Source organism: Fundulus heteroclitus, chromosome 21 (genome assembly GCF_011125445.2).
Source record: "Fundulus heteroclitus isolate FHET01 chromosome 21, MU-UCD_Fhet_4.1, whole genome shotgun sequence".
NCBI classification, from domain to species: domain Eukaryota; kingdom Metazoa; phylum Chordata; class Actinopteri; order Cyprinodontiformes; family Fundulidae; genus Fundulus; species Fundulus heteroclitus.
The window spans coordinates 2,145,936-2,168,466 of NC_046381.1; the positions used below are offsets into that span (position 1 = coordinate 2,145,936).

At 38.7% G+C, this 22,531-nt stretch overlaps 1 protein-coding gene and 1 long non-coding RNA gene across 2 annotated transcripts in view; one reads left to right on the forward strand and one right to left on the reverse strand.

Moving 5' to 3' along the window:
- The window catches only part of LOC118556860 (cadherin-12-like), a 118,182-nt gene that overhangs the window by 34,098 nt on the left and 61,553 nt on the right, over positions 1-22,531 (reverse strand). Inside the window, exon 2 of the mRNA XM_036125398.1 lies at positions 18,398-18,797. Within this exon, the coding sequence (XP_035981291.1) occupies positions 18,398-18,643 (246 nt within the window). The 5' untranslated portion in view covers positions 18,644-18,797. The remainder of the gene's footprint in view (positions 1-18,397; positions 18,798-22,531) is intronic.
- LOC110368966 overlaps positions 1-22,531 on the forward strand; it is a 69,593-nt gene that overhangs the window by 21,351 nt on the left and 25,711 nt on the right. The gene's annotated exons all lie outside the window — the stretch shown is intronic.

Here is a 22,531-nt window from a genome sequence, read left to right on the forward strand (position 1 = left end):
CCTTATTGATTGATTTTATTTATTTTTTGACCTGCTTTTTGGCTTTGTTAAATAGAGTAAACATTTTACAAATTGGAAACTGAAACAATGATCAACGTAGAAACTTTTCAGTCTGTTTCACCACTCCGAATACCGTTTCATGCATTTAGCTTAGCTCTAATGACTGTTTATGTTTACACATATAGAATAGTGCCCTCTATGCTAAAGTGCCCTCTATTTCAGCACTGATTGATAACTCTGAAGCAAGTGGCATCTTTAGCAAAAAATCATTTTCAGCCCCAAATATGCTAAGGTGCAAAACATTTTTCTGCCAAACCCTAAACCTAATTATCCCATAAAACTATAATCTGAGCCCCGACACGTGACATTAAAGCAGCACTAGTTAAAATTTTTGCCTTAATGTATCCTCTTCTGAGACTTAAGGAGTCTGTCATCTCCCTCTACTGTCTCTGGCATGGAGCCGGTGGTCTTGCGGTAAGCAGAACAGCTCTACGGCAGCCCAATGTAACGCCACTGGCATCCATAGTGGCATCATCGAGTCCACCTATTGTAAGTGACTTTTGGCTTATTGGCTTATGTGGTTTATTGGGCTTGTTTTTTACCGTGGAGATGCTTATTTAGGCTATGGAATAAGCAACAATGGACAAGAGCAAATAAAGTACTTAAAACAGCTACATTTATGACATATCACAACAGGTCCATATGGTTAGAACATCACTACTCGGCATTTTGAAGGAGATCTGCCCTATTTAAATCTCAGACATTTAGTTTGGTGTTCTACACTGCTGAAGTAGGAGTGAACACCAGACTCGACGAGCTGTCTGAGGCCTTCAGAAGAAGGATTGTAGTGGTTTATTAACTATAATACTGCAATGGTCTAGGGTTGGAGGACATTCGAAACAACTGCCAGCATGCCCAGGTCTGGCTGTCTATGCAAGGTAACTCTGAAAGCAGAGGGCAGCATGCCTAAACCAGTCGCCACCAGTCCATCATTGGACCTACAATGATTTGTTTCCTTCCTGTTAAAGGGGAGTTTTCCTCTCCACTCTCGCTTCATGCTTGCTCAGTATGAGGGATTGCTGCAAAGCCATGGACAATGCAGACGACTGTCCACTGTGGCTCTACGCTCTTTCAGGAGGAGTGAATGCTGCTTGTCAGAGACTTCAATGCAATCTGCTGGGTTTCCTTTGAATAGGAAATTAAATTTGATTGATTAAATTTTACTTTGTAAAGTACCTTGAGATGACGTGTTGTAAGTTAGTGCTATGTAAATAAGATTTAATAGAAATATTTTTTTTTTTCACTTGAACTAATATTTGTTTTTATTTCAATTAAATCACTTTAATTTTCTAGCATAAATACTGTTAGACATCAACATGTGACCATTTCCGAGCTAAATATCCTCAGGTTTATAATATTGAGGTCTTTATTGGTGCACCGGTACTACATTAAAGAAACTAGTTAAAAGCTACTTTATATACTGAGAGTTTATGGTGGCTTTGATAACTTGAGCTGAAGGACACTGGCACATTCCTTTTCTAGAGTTTGGTATTTTTTCCAACTTTTCTTTTAAATAAAGAATTTTGCTTGAATAATGGCTTGTATAACAAAAATGAAAATATGTCAACAAGGCTTGCCAGTTTTGTAAAAAAAAAAAAATGTCCTTGAAACAAATGACGAAACAATTACTTCATAAAGAAAACCTTTTGGAAGGCTTTTGGAAAAGGCCTGAAAATGTGTTACCCGAGTATTTCTGTCAAGTTTTTTTTATATTACCGCCATTGTTATCCTGTCATTATGCTGTTTTTTTTGTGTTAAATATTCTTTAGCTAAGCTGCATATAAATAAACAAGATAATGCTGTATAAGATTATTGTTTGAGCACTATATTCTCAAATGCACAAGTTACAGCCTCACTTAGCTGTAGGTCACTGAATAAACATCTTCGTAGCACAGAGCAAACCAATTAAGTTATGAAGCCTGTGAATTTGAATTCCAAGTTAATTAGCTGCTGGTTTGCCGCGCAGCCGGTCCCACTGAAGTATTTTACCGCGGTGGCTGTCCTCATCATCACGGCACATAAACAGGTTTGTTGTTTTTATGTTGGCCTGCTCAGATATAGCGGACTTCCGCAGCGATTAAAGAGAACCAAATTTAACCGAGTGGAACGCGGCGTCGCCACTAAGGCCTGTAAATTTCATCCAGCCGGTTGATGAAATCTTTCTTTGTGGGGGCCCAGTGTGTAAGTCTTGTTGAAAATGTTTTTATGTCCCTCTTATGGGTCGTCACTGAAAGATTAAATTGCCGGCTCCACATCGGTCGTAAATCTGAGACAGGTGTGGAATGGGACGAAACGGAAGAGCCATCAATAAAAATAAGGACAGCCATTCCTTGTCAGGCAGGAAGAGGAGGGGGAATAAACAGCTTGTCAGAGATACGGAGCTGGCCTTTCTAAAAAAAGCATCATATTGACTTTTATGTAAATAAGTGACCTTTTGTCTGTGTGTGAGAAATGGGCCACTGAAACATACAGCCGCATGCTGTTTTTATAAGGAAAAAGGATAACGACTCCCCCCCCCCCCCCCCCCTTTCTTATAGACTCAATGTCACAATCTAAATTTAATGGATTTAATACATAAACTACTCACTCTGAATAATTGGGCTATTTCTTTACAGTTTAAATCTGTTATTTTAACTTTGAAAATTTCCAGTAATGACGAAGCAAAGTCTAAAAACACGATTTTTAGTTAATTGGTCTGTTTAAGTTACCCTTAGGTGTGTGAGTGAGTGTATGGTTGTTTGCATGTGTCTGTTTTACCATGTGCCTGATGTTTCCCTGTGATGGACTGGCAACCTGTCCAGGTTGTACCCATGAGCCTGCATGGATAAGCAGGTACAGAGGATGGATGGTTGGTGACGTAGACAGAAACCTGCCTTGCCTATCCTTCGATGGGAGATAAAAATAGCGGGGGGATGGGGGGGGGGGGGTCTTCTCCTTTGAGCTGGATCAACAGTGTTCTTCGTCTCTCCATGTCATAGGTTTGGCCTCTTTAAAAATGCATCTAAACTATTCTTTGTCGAGGATGGGATAAATATACAGCAAAATGCTTCAGTACGTTTACTGATAAAAATGAATTTGGAGCACAGGTTTGAATTTATTTTTGGGAATTTGGAGGTAGACATTCTTAATCTTTCAATCCACCAGAGTTTTTGGTCGTAAAACAACCCCGCTGCATGATTCTCCCCTGCCTTGTCATGTTTGTAGACTCACTCTTCTGTGTGCAATTATATTGTTTAGTGACATTCACACCTGTATGTGTCTAAGCTGAAAGCAGTAATCGGCAAAGGGTGCGCAAAAAAAAAAAAAACTGACCAGCAGGGGTATGGAAAATAAAATGGAATAAGGTTGCTGTAATGGACTTTCAGTGCTCTAACGACTCACTGAGATCAAGTTTATGTCAATAGCCCCAGCTCTGGCTTGCTCTGGGCCCGCTCCGCTCTGGCACAGTTTAATATCAAAACGTGGCAAAACACAATTAAATAAACCAGATTTAAATTGCGTTTGCTCAGAACACAGGGATTCAGTTTCAACGACATATTCATCAGGCAGTGGAGTAAAATCACTCCGTCAATGATTATTGGGGAACATGTGACCGTATTCTTTCTGCAGGAGCTCAGACATCCAGTTCAATGTGACTAGTCTTATTTTTGGCCAAGGTACAGACACCAGGGACACAGTTAGTGTTTCACTTTGGATCCGAGGTTTATTCAAAGATGCATGTGGACAACAGGACCAATACATTCACATGAGTGTCCTATCCAATGCAGCCCTGACACCAGGATTCAAGCAGTTTCTAGCTCATTGTAAGCTTTGGCATTGGTGGTTTCAGGGTTTTTCTGAACATCTCAACAGGTGTAGTTTGGTCTAAGGGGAATCGTTGTCTCAGATGGACAAAGATCCAATGGATAAGGCAGGCTCACATTACGCTTTTGACATGACTTCACAAAGAGTAAACCTCAAGTCGCTTGAATAATTGTGGGCAATGTCACAAATGTTGGTTTGTGCCAACTAACTAGCTTACATTAGCTCTACCAATTATGTCAAGACAAATTGTCAAATATCCATCTGAAATTTAACCAGAAGGCTTAAAAAAAATGTTAATGGTTAAAAATATGGCTGAGTTTGAAGTACAAGTACATCAAAAAATACTCGTGATTCTGTGGATTAGAGGAAAACCAAATTGTTTGTACCAAATTTTATTGAAGTTGTTGGTAGTATGATCACATCACCGGAACTGTAGGTACAAAGCTCATTTTCAGTGTTGGTTTTGAATAAACATGTGTTCACAGTATCACAGTCACTGCTACCTAATTTGAAATCAAAGAACGTCACGTTTAAGAACATATTTAAATGTTTGGGTGCACCCTAAACGTACACCCCCCCCTTCCCCACTATAGAACTGTCAGATGTGTTGTTGCTTGGAGCTTCATTATCTTGTCACACCTTGATATGATTGCAGCAACACCCAGCTGCATTTATCCCCAATCTGTAAAAACAATGTTTTTCACTGAGACCTCACCCAGCATTTAGCTGACGTTTCTCGTTGCACCTTTGCTGCCATGTGATTATAGATCTGGGTGTTTACTGAACAAAGCACTTGATTGAACAATAAGCCCTTACTTGTTCACTCGCTGCAATAATTTTCAGTCAACATTTAGCAAAGCAATGCGGCAACAGAAAGGCTTAGACAAATTACTTGCATGCTATAAGGGTTTTGTACATATTGCGGTGGTAATGTATGTCTCCATGTAGGCCTGTACATCTATACAGTATGTGTGCATGCAACCAGTTCAGTTATTTGGCGTCATACATGCAAATCTTTCCACACACACACACGTATGGCTGCATGCTCATCAGCATTTTTTTTTCTTTGCACAAGTATGTATGCATGCTTGTCTGAATGCATGGGTACATGGAGTAACTGCAGTAACTCCTTAAAAATTGTGTTTAAAGCTAATTGTTTCTCTTCCCCACATTTTGGCACATTCTGATAACTCTTTAATCATATAATTGACCTTATTGATTCTCAATTCTTAGGCAAACAAACAAACGATCACAAATAAACTTTATGTTCCCTTCTCCATTACCTTTTTTGTATGGATTCTGAGTTGTTTCAATTACCACTACCGATAAACACCGTTGTCTAACCTTCATTTTGACATGAGACTGCAAAACCAGAAGAATTGGAAAACTGCATCCTGCACTCAAGGTGAAGATTTCAAAAAATTAAGTAGCTTGGCTTTTTATTGCATCATATTTTTGCAGATAATCCGAGGCCTAGTTGAGTGAAGTTTTTGGCATATTATCTTGCTACATTTACCCTTTTAGACCCTGTCGACTCTGCTTGTCAAACTTGTTTGCTTTCCTTATTATTCCTGTCCTCGGACCTGCGACATTTTTATGCTGCAGAATTCCCCGTTAAGCTGCCCTCATTAGGATTTCTATTTTTGTTTAGTTCTTTTGTCCATGTAAAGGCTAAGCAGTCATCATGGACAGGTTCTGTGTAACTAAAATGCTGCTCTGAGCGTATAGGTGTGGACAAAAGCCTTATGTCTATCCTTAGGGGGGGAAAAAGGAATGCCTTTCTAATTATTGTATTTGAAATAACTAACAAGTGACTGGCATTTTGTCAAGGTAAAGATGAAGAGATTTCTTGATTACTGACATCCCACTTTCAGGTAGACTGAATGAGGCATCAAACAAAAGCCATTTCATGTCTGAAACGCTGCAATTAGAAGCTCTTGTTAGAAAATATACCTTTGAGCAAAAATGCCTTGAGGGCCAAAGTATGATGATACAGCCTTTTATTTTATTCTCAATAATTTTAGTTTAAGTCAGCATTGGGAATGCAAAAAAAAAATGTAATATTAAACGAGGAATAAATTATTTCCACATAGCTGCATAGAGCACTTAAACAAAGTTAGAACTTCTTGAACAATTTATTGAATGTCTTATTGCAGATGTATACTTAGCCAAGCCAGCTTGATTTGCCAACAAATGGCTGTAATCGTCCATCTGTTTCCTGTGCCCAATGAATCTGTCCCGTGGGGGACGCTGGAGAATACAGCAGCAGTCAAAAGTGGGGAGAGGTGGAGAACCCCCATGATGCACCAGTCTACCACAGGGCCAATACAGCTTGTGAAATCCAAACTCTCTCAAATCTGAAGCTCAATTTGACGACTCCAGATGCACGCATGCTGGATTAACTGGAGGAAATCCATTCGTGTTTGGTGGAGAACATATAAACTTCACTTCGATGCCTCCCTTGAGGTTTAAAAGTGCCAATAACCCAGAGCTGCAGGTGGTGAAGCTGATGCATTGCAAAACAAAATGTACAGAATGGAGACAAATAGTTACAATGCTAGTGGTATTTTGGTGAAAAGCGGGTGTGGACGTCTTGAGCAGCAAAACGTGCTTATATGCCTGTGTAGGCTGGATCAGCTCCCAGAATTAAGGCATACTAAACACTGGTTATTAAAACTGCAGAAATCTTCCTGCTAAGGAATAAAATCCTCACAAATGGGATGGCGGGGAAAAGTGACGGACTGATTGGAGTGGCCCCTGCCCCACTAGTTGAACACTACAGGTCAGCAGGCTGAAAAAAGGCTACGGTCCTATTCGACAGTAAAAAGACAAATTCTCCTTTTTTGTGAAATATTTTCAGTCATAAAGAACATGGACAGTTACGGTGTGGAGACTAAAAGAGGTCCATCTGTCACTTTTACTAAGGTTAGACTGCAAACTACATTTGACAAGTTACGAGCAGCTTGTCTGCTGAGATAGCCGACCCGTTGCCCTGTCTATATCAATTTGTTGCTTTATCAAGGACTGAATGACAAAGAATGACAAACACCTCGTGTGCTCTTAAATTAGTTTTTTCTGCTCAATATCAAAGAGCAAATATGGACTAAATATTCAAAATTTTACTTTAACTAAAGCCAATCTATTTGCAGGAATAATCATTTAAAATGATACCTACTAGTTGGTCTGATACTTTTTGTGAAAATGCTTCAAACCTGTGGTAATTGTGTTGTTGTTTTGTTTTTTCTGTTGTCGTGGTAGCAAAGGTTTCACAAGTTATAAGTCCAATTTCTTTTCAAAGAACATGGCTGTAGGCTACAAATTTAGAAAGTTTTAATTTTCACCAAAACATGTGAAATCCTCTGAAATAATTGTTCAGATCCTCAAGTTTTTTTTTTCTATTTCATTAAATTATGGAAAGGGGCCTTTATCTGAAAGTCTGTCTTTATTTTAAAATGGCAAACAAAAAGGAGACTAACTATTTTAAAGGGGAAGAATTAGCTGGTCTGAGAACACAAGAGTAGCTTGTCTGTTTTTTTTGGTCACGCACCTGTTCAGTTTGTGAGCCATAGAAGAACCATTGGGTGGTGAACTAAAACACTGACCACAAACACAATTAGCACCGCTGATTAATTTCAGAGCGTGTAATTATAAACGCTTACTGGCCCCAGCTCAGTTTCGTCATAACATTGCGCTGAGATTCTAGACTTGCGCTGTAAATGAGTTTTATTTAAATATGTGTTTTTACCTTTTTTTTTTTTTTCTTTTTTTGCATACATTGCTTTGATACATGAAAAACAAATGTGAATACATTAGTTTCCTTTCACTGTTTCTGCATTTAAATGAGCTTGCAAATATTACACCGTATGAAAGCATGAGGGGAAAAAAACCCTCTTTAGTTTGGAGTCGTACCACCAGGACAAGCAGGAATGCAGACGTGGCATTTATTTTTACATATGCTGCAGAACAAAAGAAACTTTGCTGGCACTCATTAATCCAAAATAGAACAGGTAGCCTATAATAATAATCTGTTTTCCCCTTCGGTTTAGTTTTCTAAATGTACAAGTTGCTGAGCTAGATTAATACTGTGTATACTTAAAAAAAAAGGATCTGCAGCCAGTCAGGAGAAAGACATGCTGTTTTTAAAGCTACATTTTAAATGCAAGAATTAACATAAAATTAGACATTAACGTGCACAACTACGTTGTAATAGAAATAAGCTCTCCCACCTCAGTGGTGAGGCTGGACACAATATTGACTTTTTGAGGTGTATTGATATGTTTTCAGAGGAGATAAAGGATGAGACAATTCTTCTTCATAGCCCAGCTTTCATGGTGGATTTATAGCAGCCAGACTTCGACCTATATTCAGAAGAGGAAGAAAATGGAAATCACTGCCCTGCAGTTTTTAGAAAAAGATGGACTGACTGGGGGAAGAAGGTGTTTGTCATCCTTTGTGGTGAAAAGCAATGGTTTCAAGGGGGGCAGATAAATCTCAGGTTTTGGATCAGACATAAATGAGACCAGCTAAATATGGAGTTACTGAAAAGTTGGTAGAACTGTAACTTTGATGTTTCGTTTTTGCACAGCGTGACATTCCTTAGTTTTCACATCTTATTATAATCTGACAATGACGTAACGCCTTGGAGGGTAATTCATTTGCATTTCACAATTACCAGTAGGAGCACCTGAGGGTATATATTACCTTAGAAAAGTCATCAAACCCCCTTGAAACTTATTTTTCTACTTCGCAATCACAACATTCAACACAGCATTGGGATTTCACAATGGATCGATACAAAGTAGATCATAAATGTGAACTATATATATATATATATATATATATATATATATATATATATATATATATATATATATATATATATATATATATATATATATATATATATACTTTTTTCAGGCTTGGTTGTATTCAGCCCACACAACAATATGCTTTTTAAAGATAGATAATGTTGTTCTGAGTATATCATGAGGACCAAGGAACCCTCCAGATAATTTGGGGCTTTTTGGGTACATCTCTGCCAGTTTTGCAAATGGAATGAATTTTTTCACCATTCTTCTTTGCAAAATACCTAAAAAGTCCATTAGATTGGGTGGAAGACATCTGTGAAGATCAAGTTTAACGTCTTGCTAAAGGTTCTCAGCTGACTGTAACTGGGCTGTTTCTACACACTCTGCTTTTGATCTAAATTAGTTGATCTTAGACTCTTTGTAAGAAAATTGCCACCTCAGGGAATACAAGTTTTTCAAGATCTACCACTGACAGACCTTTTTAAAATTCCAGCCAAAACAGGACTTGAACTATTTCAATTTATTGCTTTCTAAAACAAAAGCTAAATTCAAATTGCGGTGCTGTAGGATGTCCACGTTGGAAAAAAGCATGGAAAGACTCCTGCAGGGGAGTAATTCCATGAGAGAAAGTGAGGTTTCCCACCAACCCTGACAAATATCCACCATTCATTGTTCCTGTTTTCCATTTGTTATAGGAGTTCTCAATATTTTCCTCTCTGCACAGATGTACTTGAGCCGCTCATATTTTAAGTTAATGATGCATATTGACGCTACATAAAAGTTTTTTTATTATTTTTTTGTTTACTTACCAGGCAAATACTGCCAACATTACTTCTGACTACCATCAAAGGCAGACCGAGTACCACCAGTGGTGCTTGTGCCACAGCTTCATAATCATGGTTTGAAACCACTTCATTGCAGCGCTGGCTGTAGGTTTTGGATCATTGTTTTAATGCAAGGTGAATCGCAGCTCCCGTGTCGAGTCTTTTGTGTTTTCTTCCAGGATCGTCCTCTATTATGCTACATCAATCTTCCTATCAACCGTGGATTCACAGACCAGAGCATCTTTTCTCACATGCTATCTGTGTCCCCTGCCCTTTCCTTAGTCAAAGTGCAGTAAGGGCCCATGTATCGCCTTAGCAGCTCATTTAAAAGACTTTGAGAATATGGGTTAAAGAATTCCAGAAATGTATGCAATACCTTTTTTTTTTAAATCTTGAAAGGTCTGGTACTACTGCTACCTTGTCACTGTATCCAATATTACAGACAGGATTAGGACTGCCCCGTTACCTAACTCACCATAAAGTTGGATAAAACTTGTTTTAACTATACCTAAAATAATTAGTTTTGCCATTTTCTACTCGATCTCTAGGTTTAACCAGGGTTAAATGTAGCATTTGATGTGTGATTGGGTTTTATTTCCACAAAATAGACAAAAAAGTGCTGAAGCAATCAAGGTAGTTTTTGTCTGTTTTTCCTAACAGACAAGTTCTCTAATGCCAGCCGTGCACAAGGGCGACGCTAAAAAGTGGATTTGAGCGGTCCTGATAATCCTGCTCGTAGCATGGTTCCATTTCTTTGTTGGCTCCTAAAATGCTTCCATTGAGCCCAAAATCAAATGAATGCGTTTTAACATTTTGGTAAGAAGAAACCATTAAGGCGACAAAATTTGATCCGACTGTTGCCAAACATCTGCTGTCCCCACAAGCAAGCACTTGTTCTTTTTGGCACCAGCGCCAGGCAGACTAGTTGAACCGAGACACCAGTACAGGCTGTGTACTCCATCACCTCACCCCCTCGCCCCCAACCCTCCCCTTCTCCCCGTACAAGTCTTTCATTTAGCTTGCTGTCAGAACTGACAAAATTACCACCCAGTTAGCTGCTTGAATTATGTTTCAGTGGCTAGCACTAATTAGTGCTTATTTAGCTTTTGTAATTACAGCTGGCAGCGATGCATTTAATGCAATGCTCTTGAAATAAATGTGTATAATGTGCACTGCAGCAGGGCCCAAATCGGCACGTTTTATTTTTAATAACATCAAATAACAGAATAGTACATTTTTGGGTCCTTGCGACACCTATTACACTTTTTTTTTTTTTTTTTGCTGAGTCTGGGATCAGTGTGCTGTTTATGACCCAATTTGGGTTAAGCTTCAGCTGACAGACAGATGGCGTCGCATTTGACTCTAGAATATGTCTGGAATATGGGCTGATATGCTCTGTTTGGTTTTCTCCACATATGGTAACGTCCATTGTGGTCAAACATTTTTCTGCTTTGGAACAATATCGTTTTGGACAGATGAGACCATAGAGGCTGTTGTTAATTGCATGGTCTGACATTTGGGGGAGTTTGCTGGACTTTTCACTCCTGTGAAGCTCGCAGTTCCCCGCTGGTGCTTAATCTATATCCTGTTAAAAATCTGGATCTGTAGCCCTTCCCAGATTAACTGGCAGCAACAAGAGCTTACCTAAAGTTGTCCCAACAATGAACAGAAATCCTTACTGAACCCTAACAATAACCTATTTACATATCTATGTTGAGGAATGAACTCAAAGACTAAGGTAATATCAATTTGTTTAGTTTTTTTTTACCAGAGCAATCATAATTTACTAGTTTTCCTTGCATAGAGTTAACCTCTTAAGACTAAAATTGCAAAATCAGCTTACGCTGGTCCTGTTTTTTAATCAGCCTTGATGCCTGTTGATTCATACTCTACACGTAACTAATATCAGATTCAAAACAGTTTGCTGCCATCTAGTAGTAAGTGTAAATGTTATCCAGTTGAGATTTAATATTGTTAAGCTATATTAGAAATACTTTTGATGGGAATGGGTTGTTCAGAACTTGAAATAGTGATTTGTTTTAAAGGTCCTGCTAAGTAATAGGCATGTATATTATTTTATTAAATCTACTGAGACTTTAAAATTAAATAAGTATTATGCAAAAGTATGCTTAATGTTAAGAAATTGCATCATGAGATTTATCTATTATAGGTGCTATAGTCAAAATGACATTCAACTTAATTTAGCATCTACTTAAAATCCAAAATTATTATTTTTTTATTTATGAATTTTTTCTACATAATTTCAGGGAATAATGTTAAGGCACTGAAAAGATTTCCAGCATTTGAACACTCAACAAGACTCAACATGGCCGCCCAAATGAGCCTGGTACTGCTGGAGATTCCTTCTTATTAAAAATGAGTTGTTCATTTTTAAACTGTCGCTTTATGTCTCCTCTGATTAAGACTCCTGCAGCATCAGTGACTCCGTGTAATAAGATTGTAATAAGATTGGCTTTCTTGGATAACTAGTACTAAATGGCATTAGTACTAGTTATCTGACTAGGATAAAATTGGAATATGTGTGAGTAAATTTCCCTCTGACCATATGACTGGACTGATTTGGTTTTAGTTTTGATTCTGGATAAGAAATGGACCCGTTTGTCTTGTAACATGCTTCAAGATGATAATGTGATTTGGCACTAAATAAATACAAGCGGCATTGAATTATAGTCTTAAGTGTCATCGATCTGTATTCAATATCTGTGCAAATGTTTTAAAAAAAAAAAGGTTTCTGGCACTGGTTCACTGAAAAGTAAACAAAACAACAACACTGGAAATCCCTTCAGTGGGCATCTGATGGGTGCATGGTGAGTGCACACATGGGTGGAGAAAAAAAAAAAAAACATGCAGCTGAATCCCATTGCTTGACTTGCAGCCAGCGGGATCTTTGCTCCGTGCGATTTCTCTTGCTCTCTTGCCCCAAATTTCCCATCAATCTCCACTGCAGCTATCCTCTTTAGGCTGAGTGCCAAAAGATTCAAACAGGGTCACAATAATGGACCATTTTTAAGGAAGTATGTGCGTACGGTACACTCATGTTGCTTAGATCGTTATGGCTGCATGTGTGTGTGTGTCTGGCTGGAAAACGGGTCAGAGGGGTTAAAGTGTTGCCAAGTCTCTGAGGCTGGTTGGACAGATGAGTCAGTCACATCCCTAAAGTATGAGCTCCTGTGGCCATATCGTCATCTGCTGCAAAGTTTCTCTTCAATCAGACACACACATACCCCACCTCTTAGGCTACCTCCCTCCCCAAGTATAGCTTTTCCTCCCTCAAAGTACTCCTCTCTACTTTTTCTTCAACTGCTCTTCTCCCTACTTACAGACGCTGCAGTCAGATACTGAAATTACTTCAATTGGTCCGGAGAGGCACTTTTGCCACTGAGAAGGGAGCAAATTTAGTCTGCCACTCTTACCCCACTCCATATAGGTCACTGAATAGACCTGACGTCTATATACTGCTTTCCATTTACCACGGAACTTAAACCTGAGGTGTGTTTATGAATTCTCCCCATGTTTCAGTGCAAAGCCGAAAAACCAATAGAAACTACCAGGTCAATCATTGTTCTCCATGACCGGGATAACAATTGTTGGCTTTCTAAGTTCATAGCATGTCGTCTCTCTTCATCATTTGGGATTCAAACAACAAGTGTGACACAACTCTCACGAATGGCGTCTATCACTGCTGCTGACGGTCTTTCTGTGTTTGGCAGCTCTACTGGGTTTCAGGAATGGGGTTTATTTTAGATCTACAACTTCACAAGTAGGAATTTCAAGTACATGAAGATTTTAACCACAGCAATATTTTCTGCAATAGCTTTCACGATATTAAGTGTGGGACTCATTGAAGCAAAAAAAAAAAAATGTCTGTGGTGAAAGTAGTTTATTTCTTCACTGGACGTTACATTTAATGCATTTTTCGACCATATTGAATTCTTAAGTTAGGGTTGGAACACAGCATGTCCATCTTTTAAAGACGGAACTCCAAATTCAGGGACTGTTGGTTGAAAATACTGACTTTTGTTTGGCTAACTGTGTGGGTTATTCTGAACCCCTGAATATTCAGAGGTTGATGATTATTCTGACATAGAAACTTGAAAGGGTGCTCACTGACCGAGCCAACGGTTCTTAGCTATAAGAGATGATAATGCATCTCTCTTAATTTTGGTGCATTCAAATACTGCAGGGACATGTTTGCTAGCAGAGGCTGTATGGTCATATAAGGACTTTCTTTAAATGGATAAAAAAAACAGCAGGTGAAGTAAACTGAGTTTGTCACTGCAGCCACCACTTTATTTATTCAACCAGGAGCCAAATCAAAGCAACCTTTTAGGAAGGATTTTAATGTTGCTGTTTTTTCATGTAGCAGAAACAAAGGGTATGCAGTATGTTTCATCTGTTATTAAGAGTGGAAAACAGGGTCTATAGTGTAGTTTAATATTGCAGCTAAGATTGGGATTTATGCAGTCGGCTGCCATATTGGATTATGAGGATGGGTTCCAACTTCTGGGGCCAGTCGAGTTCAGTATTCTTAGAACAAAATTATGCTAAACTAATTGAGCTGGCTGACTAAGCCAGGTACTATTAGCCATACAAGTTGAAATGAGTGTACATTTTTATTTAAAGTATTCTGGCAGCATGTTCACTAACTCAGGTAGTTGTAGGCTACCATGAATGTACAAAAACCATGAATAGTGCAAATAAGTTATTATTCCAGGTGGCACAATGAATGCATTTGAGAGACGTATACACATTTGAAGCTGGGGTTTGTGCAAAACCTTTAAAGTTGGAATGCTGAAACGTTATAGGCTGTATAAATATATGCAGTACATTTATTTTTAAGTTGGAATTCAGAAATTTGCAAGTTTGTCTAATCTATTTGTAATTAAAAGGACAGCAATGCATCTGTCTCCACTTGGCTGCATTCAAACATTGTAGTGACAAATCACTCATGGAGGTTATACAGTAGTGGCTGATTTTCAATACAACTTTTAAAAGCATAAATCTTTATAACTGCTACCAATGTTACAGTTTCCTTATCAGATTTTGACCCGAGCCTTGCAGTAATGCTCATGCTTTTCAAATTTGAACTTAAAAGTAGGGGATCATCTATAAGTCGGCGTTTTTGAAAGAACATTCTTTCAAAAGGTTATGAACTGTAAAGAATTTACATAAATTCAATATGTCTCCTGGATGGCTTTACATATTTAGAAGCATCAGGTTATGTTCTCCAGGTTACTGGTGGTGGTTTGCTACCAATGATCTTCACCCTTAAACATGTTTTCTGGTAAACATTTCTACAGCTTGGAACATCCGGATACAAAAGTAACGCAGCACAAAAATCAAAACAGAAGTAACTTGAACCATGACAAACATTTTGCCATCTGAATTGTACTCACTGGGTAAAAAGCGGCTGCAGAACTAGCCTTGGTTCAGACAATACAATTGCTTCAGCCTTCAGGAAATGCTCACCTGGATTACCTCTCTATATTTTTACAACTGAAAGTAATTAACTGCCTTTAACCTTTTTAAGATGACTACAAAAGAAATGCTGAAATCTATAAATGTATATAATTTTCTTTGACTCAGAAGTCAAAAATGTCAACTTATCGGTACATCAGGAATGCAGATATACTCCAGAGCGAACTAAAAGGTCGTGATCTTTTATTCTGGGCTTAAATGCTAACTCGATGTCCCTGACAGTGCATTACTACACCTTATCTATAGCGTTGTTGGTACTTGTTGGGCTTGTACCCTGAATTCAGACAGCTTGTTTGAACTTATTAATATAGCATCGCTACAATCATGATGAGCCAAAATCCCCCTCCGTTAAGACTTCCTCAACAAAGATCGGAGGATCTCCAAATGCTGTTCATATGTGGAAGAATCAGTCAATTATTTTGAAGCAGTGCAGCGGTCCAGGATTAGGGACTTAGAAGTGCAACAGACATCAGCCCTCTGCCTCTCTCCCTGCTTTAGCCTCAGAGACTTGCACAAACAGCGCGGCGTGTCAGGGCTGATTGCAGTGGCACTGGGGCAGATAAGTCAGTCTTACTATTATCCTGTGTAAGCCAGGACTGCCAAATTACAACTTTAGCCTTAAACCCCCACAGAGTTTGCTTACGAATGTCCTAAGCCAGAGCAGTGAATAAGAAATCCTGCTAAAAAGAGTGATAGCCAAGGTATTAGAGGGGACCAAAACAAGTGGGTCTGATGGGATGCATTTTCTTCAGGCTGCCGCCGTTCGTTCTACCTTTTCATTGCTGCTGGCACCCTTCCCGGCTCATAAGTATGATGTTCTTACAGCTTTGCAAGGAATGTAATTTAAATTTATTTCCCCCGTACCATCGATTCTCTCTCGGCTTTGGTGCCACGTGTGTCTGGGTACCCTGACACAGAAAGGTTGTGGCACAGAACCATTAGCATGTATGGATTTTGTTTTTATCTCCCTCGTTGACCCTGGGACTCGTTTTCAACAGGAGATTTAAAAGATAAAAGTGGTGAAGCTTCATAGAGTAAATGAAACTCAGCAACTTCAACCAGATATAATATTTCATAGGCTATACAATATGGTGGCTTGTAAAAGTATTCATACCATTTTCCTGTTTCTTCTTATGTTTTGCCACATTACAGCTAAAATTTTTTTGACATACTTTAACACCAACGAGTGGTACATATTTGTGAATGGAAAATTTAATGTTTTTAAAACATTTCTTAAAAATAGCAATCTGCTAAATATGGAAAGCATTTGTATTCAGATGCACCTGAATTAAGGTATGAGTCCACCAGTTTTGTGCCTCTACAAGATGACATTTGTTAATTAATTTATTTTTTTCTCAAATGGTTCAAGCTCAGTCAGATTAGATGAAAATGGACTCGCGCCACAGATGCTCAATTACATATCCAGACTTGGACTGGGCCATTGTCGCACATTATTGTGCTTGTCCCTGGGTTGATCAGTGATCAGTTTTCTGCCACACTTAGTTTAAAAAAGTTCTATTTTGGTCCCATCTGACCAGAGCACCTTCTTTGACATGTTTGTGTCCAATATTAAGGCCGTGTCAAACTTTAAATTGGCCTTTTTTATGGCTTTTCTCTCACCAGTGGCATCATTTTAGTCATTCATCCTCTAAGGAAAAAAATGTGTAGTCCCCAGGTGATAAGTCTTGTATTGGCAGGTTTTAATACCTGAGCTGTGGATTTCTGCTGCTCATCCAGAGTTACCAGGGGGCCTCTTGAATGCTCCTAATTAATGGTGGAACTAGCTGTACATTCAGGTCAGCCAGGTTAAAATGAATTATAGCATTGTTATAGTTGACCAATTGAACATTTTGGTCTAAATTAGCAGCCGTGACAGGATCGAGTTCTTGAAATTATGAATTTGTTCTTATTCATTCATCATATTTTGACTATGTAGATGTGTAGACGTTTATCCTTAAGCAAATACCATTAGATCATCACACAGTATAACAACCTTTGAAAGCTTATTTACATCTGATTTGTAATTGTCTGTTTCCTCAAATAGTTGTGGTTATTTCATATATTTTAATGTTACTCATTTAGAAAAACATAATTGCAACCCCTCTTTAAACACTGACAGTTTGGTGTTAGTTTATGAAAAAAAAAATTGTAATCATATCAACAAATATAAACTGTTGCATAAAGCTGCAACTCACCTGGAGGCTCTAGTAACGCCAAAATACATGTGCATAAAAAAAAATAAAAAAAATCAGTTGAATCTATTAGTTTATTGCTATGCATGAGTCTTCAGTTAAAAATGAACAAGGCACAAGAGTAAAGATTAAATTAAGAGAAGCAAATTTTTATCAACAGGCCTTCACAGATACTGCCGCTGTGTGCTTAGCAATGCACTGAACTGCCTTGGAGGGAATACATTGCATCTGTTTTATGCATAACGCGCCAAAAGTTTTTCTGTCTTAAAACGTTGCAGGGATTAAATTTTTGGTTGATTCCCACAGGGAGGGCCTTTCAAACAACACGAGCGCCGTTAACTTGCTTTTTATTAGGTCAAAGTCCTGGAACATGAGCTCCACTCTGTTCTTTTTAATGTACAATGCTGGGTAAACCTATTTCCATGTTCCGATGATACATTGAAGAGAGCTCGCCGAAATGTTCAAAGCTTGGAATGTTGTTTTAGAGCCTAAACCTGCTTTAAACTTCTCCACAGCTTTCTCCCTGACATGTCTGCCTTGTTCTTGGTCTTCGTGATGTTTGTTCTCTAGGCAAGGCAAGGTTATTTATCTAGCCCGTCTCAGAAACAAGATGATGCAAAGTGCTGAAGTGCTCTAATGAACCTCTGAGTTGATTTTTACACTGAGATGAAGGCGCACACAGACGGACTCCTTTTCCAGTTTAGGTGACTTCTGAAGGCGATTGGTTGCAGCTGATTTTAACAAGGGCTGTGAAAGCAAATCTACGAAGAAAACATTTAACACCCTCCGCCATTTCCCTTTCCTTTCTATACTCTGCTTTAATTTCTTTTTGTCTGTCACATACATTTTTAAAAAAAGTCCATTGTTGTTTGTGGTTTCAATAGGACAAAAGTTTAACAAGTTCAAGTTGTAAGAAGAATTAAATAATATACATTTTATATACAGTTTTATTTGGTATGAAATTTGCCAAAGCTGCTTATTTATGTATATTTTGACTATATTGTTGATATTTTCCTTCTAGTACCTCTGCAATTTCCAAACTTTCTCGATCGTTAGTCTTATCTTTTTTTACCCCCTTTATCCCATTATATCTGCACACGTTTCTTTGCTCCCTCCATTTACCACCAATTCAATTTCTCCCACAGTCCTTACCTGGTGATTTATGACTTCTACTGTACCATAAATTACAGGTGGAAAAAAAAAGACTTACCTTGCCAACGTATTGCGGGTCTGACCCCATGTACTCCTCCAGGACAAAGAACTGGTTCCACACCCAGCCCCTCTTGACACGCTGAAAGCCAGCCGCTCCATTCCTCAACGAGCCCACCGAGCTCCTGCCGCGCTCCCTCCCACTCCTGCTCCGTCCCAGTGGGGATGAAGGTTGATGCAGAGAAAAGACAGAACCCTCGTTGACAAGAATCCACAGGAACAGCAGCAGGCAGTTCCTTGTAAGCATTGGCGATTTGTGAGGTTCGGGTCCCCGATTTGAACTCCTTGTTTTTTTTGAGAACTGAGCAACGTTAAAACGGCGGTCGGTGAGGAGTCGTAGGACCGAGCGAGGCGTGGCGTCCCGGGGTATTTCAGGAGTGTAGCAAGTGATTCCTCATTACCTGAAAAAAGAGTGAGAAAAAAAAATTATATCTAAATTTTCATTACCCCTAATGCAAACTAACAACTCATTAGAATAAGGAATAATGGCGGTACAAGGTTGTCTCACCTCACTCTCAGTCCTACCATACAGTGCTAATAGCTTCCCTTTCACAAACACCAATCGGTAATGGCTTTCTTTTCATAAATACAAATATCTTAGTGGCACTTAGCAGCATATATATATTTTTTCCCCCACTGCTCACCTGCATTAGTTTTTAACTGCTCAATGATAAATTATTGTGCTTTCACTCTCAAGTATAAAAGTAAGTGCTGTAATTATGTGCCCTGTGATAGATTACTTCTACACCAGGCAGTTCTCATGGATACATGCTCTAATTAGCAAGGAAACTTGTCTCTGCGGGGAAAAACTGTGCCTTTTATTTTCCCTGTCAATTACAGGCTACCACACACCGAGCCACAGACCTGTCAATGTTACAGCAATTCTTCACCCATGGCACAGCTGAAAGTCAGCATTTCCAATGACACTTTAATGAGAAGGGTGCTGATGAATGTCATGATTTACTTTGCTTAAGTTTGTCTTGGTACATTTGATCTAAAAACTGCTGGTAAAGAAAAATAAACTTTTTTTTTTCTTCTTCATAAAACAGAATAAAACATGAAGAAACCTGCAGAAGACAAAGCATGACGCACTACAGGGTGCATATATCAAAATGCCGTGTGCATTGGATGAAATGTCACTGTATTGGAGCGTGCTCACTGTGATTTCTCAGTTATGTTGCTTTTTTCTGAGAAATCATCCCTCTATAAGGGGCACAGCTTGAGAATAAATGGCGACTGCTGACTGATTCTGCTGCATGGCGTTTTGACATGCATGTGAGAATCTGAACACATCACAGAAAATGTATCTAAAAGCAAATATTTTTGCTCGGTATGACCAGGTGGGAGGCTTTTTTTCAATAAGCAACCATTTACCTATAAATTAAAGATTTATAGGTAAATGGATAAATGCCTAATGTTGGTTCTGATATAAGTCAATTGATATAACTGTTTAATTATATCAGTACTAAATTGTCATTGGGAGTCAGGCCCTTCGCTGTATTTAATTTAATGTTTTTCAGTGGGTTGATTTGGGTCGTGGTGTACCGCAAGGCTTAGTCTTTTGAACTGGTTTCTATTTCATGCCCTCTTTTTGTCCCTGCACTAGGGACAATAGAGTTAATTTCTATGCAGATGATGGTGTATATTGCAAATCTGCAGATTATGGAAGCCTTGCCTATAACCGGTTCTTGTAAAATGAAACCTCAGGCAGAAACACATAGTATGGACTCTTGGTTGCCTCCAGGCAACTGATCCCTAAAATGGTGTGCATCTCAATACTTCTTTTAAAATCCTAGTTCTCAGCTTTATCCCTTATTTTGCCTCTTGCTCTAAATACATCACAGATGACATGTTTACTCTATTTAGATAATTTGATGACATCCAGTCAACTGTTCTGATTGGAGATCAGATCACCCTTTATTAGAGCATTACAGTTATCACGTCTTGATCATACTACAAATGTTGAGTTCCTAATCCCTTTGGTAATATCTGGCATTTAATGTGGTGAAAATCCTTGTTTAATCTTGTAATACACTTTGAAACTAAGAGAAAGGTGTAATATATTATATTGTTCTATTTTCCCTAACTGAATATGCAGTGCCCTTTACAATTGTAATTGAATAACTTAATGTTATTAATTGAATAACTTAATGTTATTCAGTTAGCATATTCTCAAATTAAGGTTTTCACACAATTGCTTTAATAGGGATTATTTTGAAGGATTGATTGTTTTGGAAAATGCAAGAAACAAATTATTTGCTGTGTAAAGTGTCAAGTTGTTGTAAACTTTGAAATGATTGCTCTCGCTTCAGATAGGGGTAATTTCTGCTGGCTTGCCATTTTCCCTGAACGATGTTTGTGCAGATCAACGCAAATTTAACTTTAAATGAGGTCTCTTGACGTTCTTAATTTGACGAGTGGCTAAGGGAAATGAGGCTGTTATTCATACCCAAGGGAAACGAGAAGACCCAGGCTGACAATTAAAAGTTTATATGCATTCTTGTAAGATGAATGTGACTGAAACATTGTGATAAGGATTGCTATAGGTCAAACAAACAAAAAAACTCAACATTGAATGTTTTTCTCACTAAATACATTTTGTGTCATTCAAAACTGTCTTTTTTTTTTTTTTAATATCCCTGCATGGCAACATATTACTGGAATAGAAGATACATTTAATTAAATTGACTTCACACATCTTGACCAGGGCTGTCAATAACCTTGAAGGATGCCGAATTTATTACTGCATTTAATAGGTTTTCACGACAGCAACTCCTAGATGGAGGATAACGCCACCATAGAACCAACTGTAAAACCACATTGAAAACTCGGTAAGTAGCTACTGTCAGTGCCTCATTTACAATCTTCTCTACATTGTCAACACCAACGCTTTCGGCTCCGGCCTTGTTACACAAGACTCGATTGTTCTGAAAAACAAACATATGGAGCAGCGGCTGGTTGGGAAGAAGAATGAAGCTAATGGTTCCCACACCTGGTTTAGTACCCACCCACCCCCCATCCCCACCGAATGCTCTTAGAGGCTGTACGGTAATGGAAGAAAGCATGCCTCTAATTTCATAAATGGAGCCCTCATTGACATCATTGTCTTTGATTAATTATACAGACTTGGAACAGTGGCTTCAGAGGAAGATTACTGCTGCAAGGTTATCTCGCGCAACCAGATCCATTTATTCGCTGTCACCACAGTCCCTTTAAAAAGTCAAAACTGATCTGCAAAGTTCCCCCACATGAAATTGGCAGGAACTGCCTTGACACAGGTCAGACATGCCTCTCCCACAGGTCAGTCCTCATTTAGCGTCGACATAATGGAAAATGACTGTTCCCATAATTCCTGCAAAATCACGCCTCTGCCTCTGTTCAAGGGGGGCCCCATGCATATTTTATGAGATGACTTCATTAGCATATGTCGGGCTTTCGGGTGCGAGCCTTGACCTGTGTGTCTGCTCCGCGTAGCACGACGAACGCAGCGGGCTGACGGGGGGGCTCTCGCACATCACCTTCAATAATCAAAGAACATATGGCCGGCCGATCTGCCGGTGCAGATTACCACCCACGAGAAACTCCCACAGAAAGTTATTAGTTGTCAAGGCAGCCATAAACATGACAAACAAATCAGCAGGCATTGACTTTTTGCAGCGAAGGGGAAGAAATGAGTCATGAGGATCAAGTTTTTGTTTTGCATACACTTTTATATCCTAACCTTTTTTTTTTCCCCTTCCTGCTTTAATAGCTTCATTATTTAGCACCAGCATTATTATTATTCAGGGACATAGACAAAGGTGTAGCTGTTTTAACAGGGTTACGAACTGACCTAATCGTGGTTCGGAGAGGAATTTTAAGTGGCGTCTCAGGAGATGTGTTGGAATAGTGCGGCTTTTCTCCTATACTGCGTAAATGTAAACGTGGGATTGATCTTTTTTCATTTATTTTATGATTTATTGGTAATTTACATTTCAAACGAGTTAAATGACCGTATAGGTCAAGCCTGTAAGTTTGTTGTTGTTGTTTTTTTCTTTCAATATATTCTGTGGTGTATGTGTCTGTGTTGTGTAACGTTTATAGAAAACACTAATTTACACAGAAACGCAATATGGAAGTTTAAAATGTGATAAGG